Source organism: Saccoglossus kowalevskii, chromosome 4 (genome assembly GCF_978046115.1).
Source record: "Saccoglossus kowalevskii chromosome 4, keSacKowa6.1, whole genome shotgun sequence".
Taxonomy (NCBI): Eukaryota; Metazoa; Hemichordata; class Enteropneusta; family Harrimaniidae; genus Saccoglossus; species Saccoglossus kowalevskii.
The window spans coordinates 40936078-40951558 of record NC_140644.1 but is presented as its reverse complement, the minus strand read 5'-3'; the positions used below and the strand labels follow the sequence as shown (position 1 = coordinate 40951558).

Here is a 15481-nt window from a genome sequence, read left to right as displayed (position 1 = left end):
GACTTGTACAAAGTTGGCCATGCACTGGACTATGCATATGAATGCAGACTTGTACAAAGTTGGCTATGCACGAGACGATGCATATGAATGCAGACTTGTACAAAGTTGGCCATGCACGATGCATATGAATGCAGACTTGTACAAAGTTGGCCATGCACTGCACTATGCATATGAATGCAGACTTGTACAAAGTTGGCCATGCACTAGACTATGCATATGAATGCAGACTTGTACAAAGTTGGCCATGCACTGCACTATGCATATGAATGCAGACTTGTACAAAGTTGGCCATGCACTGCACTATGCATATGAATGCAGACTTGTACAAAGTTGGCCATGCACTAGACTATGCATATGAATGCAGACTTGTACAAAGTTGGCCATGCACTGGACTATGCATATGAATGCAGACTTGTACAAAGTTGGCCATGCACTGGACTATGCATATGAATGCAGACTTGTACAAAGTTGGCCATGCACTAGACTATGCATATGAATGCAGACTTGTACAAAGTTGGCCATGCACTGGACTATGCATATGAATGCAGACTTGTACAAAGTTGGCCATGCACTGGACTATGCATATGAATGCAGACTTGTACAAAGTTGGCCATGCACTGGACTATGCATATGAATGCAGACTTGTACAAAGTTGGCCATGCACTGGACTATGCATATGAATGCAGACTTGTACAAAGTTGGCCATGCACTGGACTATGCATATGAATGCAGACTTGTACAAAGTTGGCCATGCACTGGACTATGCATATGAATGCAGACTTGTACAAAGTTGGCCATGCACTATGCATATGAATGCAGACTTGTACAAAGTTGGCCATGCACTGCACTATGCATATGAATGCAGACTTGTACAAAGTTGGCCATGCACTGGACTATGCATATGAATGCAGACTTGTACAAAGTTGGCCATGCACTGGACTATGCATATGAATGCAGACTTGTACAAAGTTGGCCATGCACTGGACTATGCATATGAATGCAGACTTGTACAAAGTTGGCCATGCACTATGCATATGAATGCAGACTTGTACAAAGTTGGCCATGCACTGCACTATGCATATGAATGCAGACTTGTACAAAGTTGGCCATGCACTGCACTATGCATATGAATGCAGACTTGCACAAAGTTGGCCATGCACTGGACTATGCATATGAATGCAGACTTGTACAAAGCTGGCCATGCACTAAACTATGCATATGAATGCAGACTTGCACAAAGTTGGCCATGCACTGGACTATGCATATGAATGCAGACTTGCACAAAGTTGGTCTCACACTGGACTATGCATATGAATGCAGACTTGCACAAAGTTGGCCATGCACTAGACTATGCATATGAATGCAGACTTGCACAAAGTTGGCCATGCACTGGACTATGCATATGAATGCAGACTTGCACAAAGTTGGCCATGCACTGGACTATGCATATGAATGCAGACTTGTACAAAGTTGGCCATGCACTAAACTATGCATATGAATGCAGACTTGCACAAAGTTGGCCATGCACTGGACTATGCATATGAATGCAGACTTGCACAAAGTTGGTCTCACACTGGACTATGCATATGAATGCAGACTTGCACAAAGTTGGCCATGCACTAGACTATGCATATGTATGCAGACTTGTACAAAGTTGGCCATGCACTAGACTATGCATATGTATGCAGACTTGTACAAAGTTGGCCATGCACTGGACTATGCATATGAATGCAGACTTGTACAAAGTTGGCCATGCACTAGACTATGCATATGAATGCAGACTTGTACAAAGTTGGCTATGCACTAGACTATGCATATGTATGCAGACTTGCACAAAGTTGGCCATGCACTAAACTATGCATATGAATGCAGACTTGTACAAAGTTGGCTATGCACTAGACTATGCATATGTATGCAGACTTGCACAAAGTTGGCCATGCACTAGACTATGCATATGAATGCAGACTTTCACAAAGTTGGCCATGCACTAAACTATGCATATGAATGCAGACTTTCACAAAGTTGGCCATGCACTAAACTATGCATATGAATGCAGACTTTCACAAAGTTGGCTATGCACTAAACTATGCATATGAATGCAGACTTGTACAAAGTTGGCCATGCACTGGACTATGCATATGAATGCAGACTTGTACAAAGTTGGCCATGCACTGGACTATGCATATGATTGCAGACTTGTACAAAGTTGGCCATGCACTATGCATATGAATGCAGACTTGTACAAAGTTGGCCATGCACTGGACTGTGCATATGAATGCAGACTTGTACAAAGTTGGCTATGCACGAGACGATGCATATGAATGCAGACTTGTACAAAGTTGGCCATGCACGATGCATATGAATGCAGACTTGTACAAAGTTGGCCATGCACTGCACTATGCATATGAATGCAGACTTGTACAAAGTTGGCCATGCACTAGACTATGCATATGAATGCAGACTTGTACAAAGTTGGCCATGCACTGCACTATGCATATGAATGCAGACTTGTACAAAGTTGGCCATGCACTAGACTATGCATATGAATGCAGACTTGCACAAAGTTGGCCATGCACTGGACTATGCATATGAATGCAGACTTGCACAAAGTTGGCCATGCACTAGACTATGCATATGAATGCAGACTTGCACAAAGTTGGCCATGCACTAGACTATGCATATGTATGCAGACTTGTACAAAGTTGGCCATGCACTAGACTATGCATATGAATGCAGACTTGTACAAAGTTGGCCATGCACTAGACTATGCATATGAATGCAGACTTGTACAAAGTTGGCCATGCACTAGACTATGCATATGAATGCAGACTTGTACAAAGTTGGCTATGCACTGGACTATGCATATGAATGCAGACTTGTACAAAGTTGGCCATGCACTGCACTATGCATATGAATGCAGACTTGTACAAAGTTGGCCATGCACTATGCATATGAATGCAGACTTGTACAAAGTTGGCCATGCACTAAACTATGTATATGAATGCAGACTTGTACAAAGTTGGCCATGCACTGGACTATGCATATGAATGCAGACTTGTACAAAGTTGGCCATGCACTAGACTATGCATATGAATGCAGACTTGTACAAAGTTGGCTATGCACTGGACTATGCATATGAATGCAGACTTGTACAAAGTTGGCCATGCACTGCACTATGCATATGAATGCAGACTTGTACAAAGTTGGCCATGCACTATGCATATGAATGCAGACTTGTACAAAGTTGGCCATGCACTAAACTATGTATATGAATGCAGACTTGTACAAAGTTGGCCATGCACTGGACTATACATATGAATGCAGACTTGTACAAAGTTGGCCATGCACTATGCATATGAATGCAGACTTGTACAAAGTTGGCCATGCACTAGACTATGCATATGAATGCAGACTTGTACAAAGTTGGCCATGCACTGGACTATGCATATGAATGCAGACTTGTACAAAGTTGGCCATGCACTAGACTATGCATATGAATGCAGACTTGTACAAAGTTGGCCATGCACTGCACTATGCATATGAATGCAGACTTGTACAAAGTTGGCCATGCACTGCACTATGCATATGAATGCAGACTTGTACAAAGTTGGCCATGCACTAGACTATGCATATGAATGCAGACTTGTACAAAGTTGGCCATGCACTGGACTATGCATATGAATGCAGACTTGTACAAAGTTGGCCATGCACTGGACTATGCATATGAATGCAGACTTGTACAAAGTTGGCCATGCACTAGACTATGCATATGAATGCAGACTTGTACAAAGTTGGCCATGCACTGGACTATGCATATGAATGCAGACTTGTACAAAGTTGGCCATGCACTGGACTATGCATATGAATGCAGACTTGTACAAAGTTGGCCATGCACTGGACTATGCATATGAATGCAGACTTGTACAAAGTTGGCCATGCACTGGACTATGCATATGAATGCAGACTTGTACAAAGTTGGCCATGCACTGGACTATGCATATGAATGCAGACTTGTACAAAGTTGGCCATGCACTGGACTATGCATATGAATGCAGACTTGTACAAAGTTGGCCATGCACTATGCATATGAATGCAGACTTGTACAAAGTTGGCCATGCACTGCACTATGCATATGAATGCAGACTTGTACAAAGTTGGCCATGCACTGGACTATGCATATGAATGCAGACTTGTACAAAGTTGGCCATGCACTGGACTATGCATATGAATGCAGACTTGTACAAAGTTGGCCATGCACTGGACTATGCATATGAATGCAGACTTGTACAAAGTTGGCCATGCACTATGCATATGAATGCAGACTTGTACAAAGTTGGCCATGCACTGCACTATGCATGTGAATGCAGACTTGTACAAAGTTGGCCATGCACTGCACTATGCATATGAATGCAGACTTGCACAAAGTTGGCCATGCACTGGACTATGCATATGAATGCAGACTTGTACAAAGCTGGCCATGCACTAAACTATGCATATGAATGCAGACTTGCACAAAGTTGGCCATGCACTGGACTATGCATATGAATGCAGACTTGCACAAAGTTGGTCTCACACTGGACTATGCATATGAATGCAGACTTGCACAAAGTTGGCCATGCACTAGACTATGCATATGAATGCAGACTTGCACAAAGTTGGCCATGCACTGGACTATGCATATGAATGCAGACTTGCACAAAGTTGGCCATGCACTGGACTATGCATATGAATGCAGACTTGTACAAAGTTGGCCATGCACTAAACTATGCATATGAATGCAGACTTGCACAAAGTTGGCCATGCACTGGACTATGCATATGAATGCAGACTTGCACAAAGTTGGTCTCACACTGGACTATGCATATGAATGCAGACTTGCACAAAGTTGGCCATGCACTAGACTATGCATATGTATGCAGACTTGTACAAAGTTGGCCATGCACTAGACTATGCATATGTATGCAGACTTGTACAAAGTTGGCCATGCACTGGACTATGCATATGAATGCAGACTTGTACAAAGTTGGCCATGCACTAGACTATGCATATGAATGCAGACTTGTACAAAGTTGGCTATGCACTAGACTATGCATATGTATGCAGACTTGCACAAAGTTGGCCATGCACTAAACTATGCATATGAATGCAGACTTGAACAAAGTTGGCTATGCACTAGACTATGCATATGTATGCAGACTTGCACAAAGTTGGCCATGCACTAGACTATGCATATGAATGCAGACTTTCACAAAGTTGGCCATGCACTAAACTATGCATATGAATGCAGACTTTCACAAAGTTGGCCATGCACTAAACTATGCATATGAATGCAGACTTTCACAAAGTTGGCTATGCACTAAACTATGCATATGAATGCAGACTTGTACAAAGTTGGCCATGCACTGGACTATGCATATGAATGCAGACTTGTACAAAGTTGGCCATGCACTGGACTATGCATATGATTGCAGACTTGTACAAAGTTGGCCATGCACTATGCATATGAATGCAGACTTGTACAAAGTTGGCCATGCACTGGACTGTGCATATGAATGCAGACTTGTACAAAGTTGGCTATGCACGAGACGATGCATATGAATGCAGACTTGTACAAAGTTGGCCATGCACGATGCATATGAATGCAGACTTGTACAAAGTTGGCCATGCACTGCACTATGCATATGAATGCAGACTTGTACAAAGTTGGCCATGCACTAGACTATGCATATGAATGCAGACTTGTACAAAGTTGGCCATGCACTGCACTATGCATATGAATGCAGACTTGTACAAAGTTGGCCATGCACTAGACTATGCATATGAATGCAGACTTGCACAAAGTTGGCCATGCACTGGACTATGCATATGAATGCAGACTTGCACAAAGTTGGCCATGCACTAGACTATGCATATGAATGCAGACTTGCACAAAGTTGGCCATGCACTAGACTATGCATATGTATGCAGACTTGTACAAAGTTGGCCATGCACTAGACTATGCATATGAATGCAGACTTGTACAAAGTTGGCCATGCACTAGACTATGCATATGAATGCAGACTTGTACAAAGTTGGCCATGCACTAGACTATGCATATGAATGCAGACTTGTACAAAGTTGGCTATGCACTGGACTATGCATATGAATGCAGACTTGTACAAAGTTGGCCATGCACTGCACTATGCATATGAATGCAGACTTGTACAAAGTTGGCCATGCACTATGCATATGAATGCAGACTTGTACAAAGTTGGCCATGCACTAAACTATGTATATGAATGCAGACTTGTACAAAGTTGGCCATGCACTGGACTATGCATATGAATGCAGACTTGTACAAAGTTGGCCATGCACTAGACTATGCATATGAATGCAGACTTGTACAAAGTTGGCTATGCACTGGACTATGCATATGAATGCAGACTTGTACAAAGTTGGCCATGCACTGCACTATGCATATGAATGCAGACTTGTACAAAGTTGGCCATGCACTATGCATATGAATGCAGACTTGTACAAAGTTGGCCATGCACTAAACTATGTATATGAATGCAGACTTGTACAAAGTTGGCCATGCACTGGACTATACATATGAATGCAGACTTGTACAAAGTTGGCCATGCACTATGCATATGAATGCAGACTTGTACAAAGTTGGCCATGCACTAGACTATGCATATGAATGCAGACTTGTACAAAGTTGGCCATGCACTGGACTATGCATATGAATGCAGACTTGTACAAAGTTGGCCATGCACTAGACTATGCATATGAATGCAGACTTGTACAAAGTTGGCCATGCACTGGACTATGCATATGAATGCAGACTTGTACAAAGTCGGACATGCACTAGACTATGTATATGAATGCAGACTTGTACAAAGTTGGCCATGCACTAAACTATGCATATGAATGCAGACTTGTACAAAGTTGGCCATGCACTAAACTATGCATATGAATGCAGACTTGTACAAAGTTGGCCATGCACTAGACTATGCATATGAATGCAGACTTGTACAAAGTTGGCCATGCACTAGACTATGCATATGAATGCAGACTTGTACAAAGTTGGCCATGCACTAAACTATGCATATGAATGCAGACTTGTACAAAGTTGGCCATGCACTAGACTATGCATATGAATGCAGACTTGTACAAAGTTGGCCATGCACTGGACTATGCATATGAATGCAGACTTGTACAAAGTCGGACATGCACTAGACTATGTATATGAATGCAGACTTGTACAAAGTTGGCCATGCACTAAACTATGCATATGAATGCAGACTTGTACAAAGTTGGCCATGCACTAAACTATGCATATGAATGCAGACTTGTACAAAGTTGGCCATGCACTAGACTATGCATATGAATGCAGACTTGTACAAAGTTGGCCATGCACTAGACTATGCATATGAATGCAGACTTGTACAAAGTTGGCCATGCACTAAACTATGCATATGAATGCAGACTTGTACAAAGTTGGCCATGCACTAAACTATGCATATGAATGCAGACTTGTACAAAGTTGGCCATGCACTGGACTATGCATATGAATGCAGACTTGTACAAAGTTGGCCATGCACTAGACTATGCATATGAATGCAGACTTGTACAAAGTTGGCCATGCACTGGACTATGCATATGAATGCAGACTTGTACAAAGTTGGCCATGCACTAGACTATGCATATGAATGCAGACTTGTACAAAGTTGGCCATGCACTAGACTATGCATATGAATGCAGACTTGTACAAAGTTGGCCATGCACTAGACTATGCATATGAATGCAGACTTGTACAAAGTTGGCCATGCACTAGACTATGCATATGAATGCAGACTTGTACAAAGTTGGCCATGCACTAAACTATGCATATGAATGCAGACTTGTACAAAGTTGGCCATGCACTGGACTATGCATATGAATGCAGACTTGTACAAAGTTGGCCATGCACTAGACTATGCATATGAATGCAGACTTGTACAAAGTTGGCCATGCACTGGACTATGCATATGAATGCAGACTTGTACAAAGTTGGCCATGCACTAGACTATGCATATGAATGCAGACTTGTACAAAGTTGGCCATGCACTAGACTATGCATATGAATGCAGACTTGTACAAAGTTGGCCATGCACTAGACTATGCATATGAATGCAGACTTGTACAAAGTTGGCCATGCACTAGACTATGCATATGAATGCAGACTTGTACAAAGTTGGCCATGCACTAGACTATGCATATGAATGCAGACTTGTACAAAGTTGGCCATGCACTAGACTATGCATATGAATGCAGACTTGTACAAAGTTGGCCATGCACTAGACTATGCATATGTATGCAGACTTGTACAAAGTTGGCCATGCACTGCACTATGCATATGAATGCAGACTTGTACAAAGTTGGCCATGCACTAGACTATGCATATGAATGCAGACTTGTACAAAGTTGGCCATGCACTAGACTATGCATATGAATGCAGACTTGTACAAAGTTGGCCATGCACTAGACTATGCATATGAATGCAGACTTGTACAAAGTTGGCCATGCACTAGACTATGCATATGAATGCAGACTTGTACAAAGTTGGCCATGCACTGGACTATGCATATGAATGCAGACTTGTACAAAGTTGGCCATGCACTAGACTATGCATATGAATGCAGACTTGTACAAAGTTGGCCATGCACTAGACTATGCATATGAATGCAGACTTGTACAAAGTTGGGCATGCACTGGACTATGCATATGAATGCAGACTTGTACAAAGTTGGCCATGCACTAGACTATGCATATGAATGCAGACTTGTACAAAGTTGGCCATGCACTGCACTATGCATATGAATGCAGACTTGTACAAAGTTGGCCATGCACTAGACTATGCATATGAATGCAGACTTGTACAAAGTTGGCCATGCACTAGACTATGCATATGTATGCAGACTTGTACAAAGTTGGCCATGCACTAGACTATGCATATGTATGCAGACTTGTACAAAGTTGGCCATGCACTAGACTATGCATATGAATGCAGACTTGTACAAAGTTGGCCATGCACTAGACTATGCATATGAATGCAGACTTGTACAAAGTTGGCCATGCACTAAACTATGCATATGAATGCAGACTTGTACAAAGTTGGCCATGCACTAAACTATGCATATGTATGCAGACTTGTACAAAGTTGGCCATGCACTAGACTATGCATATGAATGCAGACTTGTACAAAGTTGGCCATGCACTAAACTATGCATATGAATGCAGACTTGTACAAAGTTGGCCATGCACTAAACTATGCATATGTATGCAGACTTGTACAAAGTTGGCCATGCACTGGACTATGCATATGAATGCAGACTTGTACAAAGTTGGCCATGCACTAAACTATGCATATGAATGCAGACTTGTACAAAGTTGGCCATGCACTAAACTATGCATATGTATGCAGACTTGTACAAAGTTGGCCATGCACTGGACTATGCATATGAATGCAGACTTGTACAAAGTTGGCCATGCACTGGACTATGCATATGAATGCAGACTTGTACAAAGTTGGCCATGCACTAGACTATGCATATGAATGCAGACTTGTACAAAGTTGGCCATGCACTAGACTATGCATATGAATGCAGACTTGTACAAAGTTGGCCATGCACTGGACTATGCATATGAATGCAGACTTGTACAAAGTTGGCCATGCACTGGACTATGCATATGAATGCAGACTTGTACAAAGTTGGCCATGCACTGGACTATGCATATGAATGCAGACTTGTACAAAGTTGGCCATGCACTAGACTATGCATATGAATGCAGACTTGTACAAAGTTGGCCATGCACTGGACTATGCATATGAATGCAGACTTGTACAAAGTTGGCCATGCACTGGACTATGCATATGAATGCAGACTTGTACAAAGTTGGCCATGCACTAAACTATGCATATGAATGCAGACTTGTACAAAGTTGGCCATGCACTAAACTATGCATATGTATGCAGACTTGTACAAAGTTGGCCATGCACTGGACTATGCATATGAATGCAGACTTGTACAAAGTTGGCCATGCACTAAACTATGCATATGAATGCAGACTTGTACAAAGTTGGCCATGCACTAAACTATGCATATGTATGCAGACTTGTACAAAGTTGGCCATGCACTGGACTATGCATATGAATGCAGACTTGTACAAAGTTGGCCATGCACTGGACTATGCATATGAATGCAGACTTGTACAAAGTTGGCCATGCACTAGACTATGCATATGAATGCAGACTTGTACAAAGTTGGCCATGCACTAGACTATGCATATGAATGCAGACTTGTACAAAGTTGGCCATGCACTGGACTATGCATATGAATGCAGACTTGTACAAAGTTGGCCATGCACTGGACTATGCATATGAATGCAGACTTGTACAAAGTTGGCCATGCACTAGACTATGCATATGAATGCAGACTTGTACAAAGTTGGCCATGCACTGGACTATGCATATGTATGCAGACTTGTACAAAGTTGGCCATGCACTAGACTATGCATATGAATGCAGACTTGTACAAAGTTGGCCATGCACTAGACTATGCATATGAATGCAGACTTGTACAAAGTTGGCCATACACTAGACTATGCATATGAATGCAGACTTGTACAAAGTTGGCCATGCACTGGACTATGCATATGTATGCAGACTTGTACAAAGTTGGCCATGCACTAGACTATGCATATGAATGCAGACTTGTACAAAGTTGGCCATGCACTAGACTATGCATATGAATGCAGACTTGTACAAAGTTGGCCATGCACTAGACTATGCATATGAATGCAGACTTGTACAAAGTTGGCCATGCACTAGACTATGCATATGAATGCAGACTTGTACAAAGTTGGCCATGCACTGGACTATGCATATGAATGCAGACTTGTACAAAGTTGGCCATGCACTGGACTATGCATATGAATGCAGACTTGTACAAAGTTGGCCATGCACTAAACTATGCATATGAATGCAGACTTGTACAAAGTTGGCCATGCACTAGACTATGCATATGAATGCAGACTTGTACAAAGTTGGCCATGCACTAGACTATGCATATGAATGCAGACTTGTACAAAGTTGGCCATGCACTAGACTATGCATATGAATGCAGACTTGTACAAAGTTGGCCATGCACTAGACTATGCATATGAATGCAGACTTGTACAAAGTTGGCCATGCACTAGACTATGCATATGAATGCAGACTTGTACAAAGTTGGCCATGCACTAGACTATGCATATGAATGCAGACTTGTACAAAGTTGGCCATGCACTAGACTATGCATATGAATGCAGACTTGTACAAAGTTGGCCATGCACTAGACTATGCATATGAATGCAGACTTGTACAAAGTTGGCCATGCACTAGACTATGCATATGAATGCAGACTTGTACAAAGTTGGCCATGCACTAGACTATGCATATGAATGCAGACTTGTACAAAGTTGGCCATGCACTAGACTATGCATATGAATGCAGACTTGTACAAAGTTGGCCATGCACTAAACTATGCATATGAATGCAGACTTGTACAAAGTTGGCCATGCACTAAACTATGCATATGAATGCAGACTTGTACAAAGTTGGCCATGCACTAGACTATGCATATGAATGCAGACTTGTACAAAGTTGGCCATGCACTAGACTATGCATATGAATGCAGACTTGTACAAAGTTGGCCATGCACTAGACTATGCATATGAATGCAGACTTGTACAAAGTTGGCCATGCACTAGACTATGCATATGAATGCAGACTTGTACAAAGTTGGCCATGCACTAGACTATGCATATGAATGCAGACTTGTACAAAGTTGGCCATGCACTAGACTATGCATATGAATGCAGACTTGTACAAAGTTGGCCATGCACTAGACTATGCATATGAATGCAGACTTGTACAAAGTTGGCCATGCACTAGACTATGCATATGAATGCAGACTTGTACAAAGTTGGCCATGCACTAGACTATGCATATGAATGCAGACTTGTACAAAGTTGGCCATGCACTAGACTATGCATATGAATGCAGACTTGTACAAAGTTGGCCATGCACTAGACTATGCATATGAATGCAGACTTGTACAAAGTTGGCCATGCACTAAACTATGCATATGAATGCAGACTTGTACAAAGTTGGCCATGCACTAAACTATGCATATGAATGCAGACTTGTACAAAGTTGGCCATGCACTAGACTATGCATATGAATGCAGACTTGTACAAAGTTGGCCATGCACTAGACTATGCATATGAATGCAGACTTGTACAAAGTTGGCCATGCACTAGACTATGCATATGAATGCAGACTTGTACAAAGTTGGCCATGCACTAGACTATGCATATGAATGCAGACTTGTACAAAGTTGGCCATGCACTGGACTATGCATATGAATGCAGACTTGTACAAAGTTGGCTATGCACTGGACTATGCATATGAATGCAGACTTGTACAAAGTTGGCCATGCACAGGACTATGCATATGAATGCAGACTTGTACAAAGTTGGCCATGCACTAAACTATGCATATGAATGCAGACTTGTACAAAGTTGGCCATGCACTAGACTATGCATATGAATGCAGACTTGTACAAAGTTGGCCATGCACTAGACTATGCATATGAATGCAGACTTGTACAAAGTTGGCCATGCACTAGACTATGCATATGAATGCAGACTTGTACAAAGTTGGCCATGCACTAGACTATGCATATGAATGCAGACTTGTACAAAGTTGGCCATGCACTAAACTATGCATATGAATGCAGACTTGTACAAAGTTGGCCATGCACTAAACTATGCATATGAATGCAGACTTGTACAAAGTTGGCCATGCACTAGACTATGCATATGAATGCAGACTTGTACAAAGTTGGCCATGCACTAGACTATGCATATGAATGCAGACTTGTACAAAGTTGGCCATGCACTAGACTATGCATATGAATGCAGACTTGTACAAAGTTGGCCATGCACTAGACTATGCATATGAATGCAGACTTGTACAAAGTTGGCCATGCACTAGACTATGCATATGAATGCAGACTTGTACAAAGTTGGCCATGCACTAGACTATGCATATGAATGCAGACTTGTACAAAGTTGGCCATGCACTAAACTATGCATATGAATGCAGACTTGTACAAAGTTGGCCATGCACTAAACTATGCATATGAATGCAGACTTGTACAAAGTTGGCCATGCACTAGACTATGCATATGAATGCAGACTTGTACAAAGTTGGCCATGCACTAGACTATGCATATGAATGCAGACTTGTACAAAGTTGGCCATGCACTAGACTATGCATATGAATGCAGACTTGTACAAAGTTGGCCATGCACTAGACTATGCATATGAATGCAGACTTGTACAAAGTTGGCCATGCACTAGACTATGCATATGAATGCAGACTTGTACAAAGTTGGCCATGCACTAGACTATGCATATGAATGCAGACTTGTACAAAGTTGGCCATGCACTAGACTATGCATATGAATGCAGACTTGTACAAAGTTGGCCATGCACTAGACTATGCATATGAATGCAGACTTGTACAAAGTTGGCCATGCACTAGACTATGCATATGAATGCAGACTTGTACAAAGTTGGCCATGCACTAGACTATGCATATGAATGCAGACTTGTACAAAGTTGGCCATGCACTAGACTATGCATATGAATGCAGACTTGTACAAAGTTGGCCATGCACTAGACTATGCATATGAATGCAGACTTGTACAAAGTTGGCCATGCACTAGACTATGCATATGAATGCAGACTTGTACAAAGTTGGCCATGCACTAAACTATGCATATGAATGCAGACTTGTACAAAGTTGGCCATGCACTAAACTATGCATATGAATGCAGACTTGTACAAAGTTGGCCATGCACTAGACTATGCATATGAATGCAGACTTGTACAAAGTTGGCCATGCACTAGACTATGCATATGAATGCAGACTTGTACAAAGTTGGCCATGCACTAGACTATGCATATGAATGCAGACTTGTACAAAGTTGGCCATGCACTAGACTATGCATATGAATGCAGACTTGTACAAAGTTGGCCATGCACTAGACTATGCATATGAATGCAGACTTGTACAAAGTTGGCCATGCACTAGACTATGCATATGAATGCAGACTTGTACAAAGTTGGCCATGCACTAGACTATGCATATGAATGCAGACTTGTACAAAGTTGGCCATGCACTAGACTATGCATATGAATGCAGACTTGTACAAAGTTGGCCATGCACTAGACTATGCATATGAATGCAGACTTGTACAAAGTTGGCCATGCACTAGACTATGCATATGAATGCAGACTTGTACAAAGTTGGCCATGCACTAGACTATGCATATGAATGCAGACTTGTACAAAGTTGGCCATGCACTAAACTATGCATATGAATGCAGACTTGTACAAAGTTGGCCATGCACTAAACTATGCATATGAATGCAGACTTGTACAAAGTTGGCCATGCACTAGACTATGCATATGAATGCAGACTTGTACAAAGTTGGCCATGCACTAGACTATGCATATGAATGCAGACTTGTACAAAGTTGGCCATGCACTAGACTATGCATATGAATGCAGACTTGTACAAAGTTGGCCATGCACTAGACTATGCATATGAATGCAGACTTGTACAAAGTTGGCCATGCACTGGACTATGCATATGAATGCAGACTTGTACAAAGTTGGCTATGCACTGGACTATGCATATGAATGCAGACTTGTACAAAGTTGGCCATGCACTAGACTATGCATATGAATGCAGACTTGTACAAAGTTGGCTATGCACTGGACTATGCATATGAATGCAGACTTGTACAAAGTTGGTCTCACACTAGACTATGCATATGAATGCAGACTTGTACAAAGTTGGCCATGCACTAGACTATGCATATGAATGCAGACTTGCACCAAGTTGACCATGCACTAGACTATGCATATGAATGCAGACTTGTACAAAGTTGGCCATGCACTAGACTATGCACAGGGCTGTATAGGTTGGTAACTGGAGTAAAATACTTGCCTCTTTCACTGGATAAAAGTTGACATCAATAATTTTATTCAGATTTCTAACAATAACTCCTGTAACTTGTTCCAGTTTCTTGAAATCATACGTCTTGTCTGGTTTAACAAACATATTCAGAGCAATGGAAGCCAGATTACACACAGCAACCTTTAAGCAATAAAAATTGAGAAATGTCTTTATAGATACTGAAAAAAACCCATGTCTCTTGGCCAAAACTTGGGTACCCAACCTTGAAAATGGGGCTCACATTTTACACTTAGGTGTTTTTCTTAACTTAAAGGTAGTTGGTTACCATTAAAACATAAACAAATCATTTAAAATGCAAGTCATTCATATTTAAATTTTTCTGGAGAAAAAAGATAAATGCAAAATAACTGAAAAAGTTGCCAT

The 15481-nt window shown here is 41.5% G+C and overlaps 1 protein-coding gene across 1 annotated transcript in view; it reads right to left on the bottom strand.

Annotated features, from left to right (window-relative positions):
• Window positions 1-15481, bottom strand: part of LOC102808296 (ribonucleoside-diphosphate reductase large subunit-like) — a 75106-nt gene that overhangs the window by 17156 nt on the left and 42469 nt on the right. The window contains exon 11 of the mRNA XM_085498428.1: window positions 15089-15238. Coding sequence (XP_085354554.1) covers window positions 15089-15238 — 150 coding nt within the window. The remainder of the gene's footprint in view (window positions 1-15088; window positions 15239-15481) is intronic.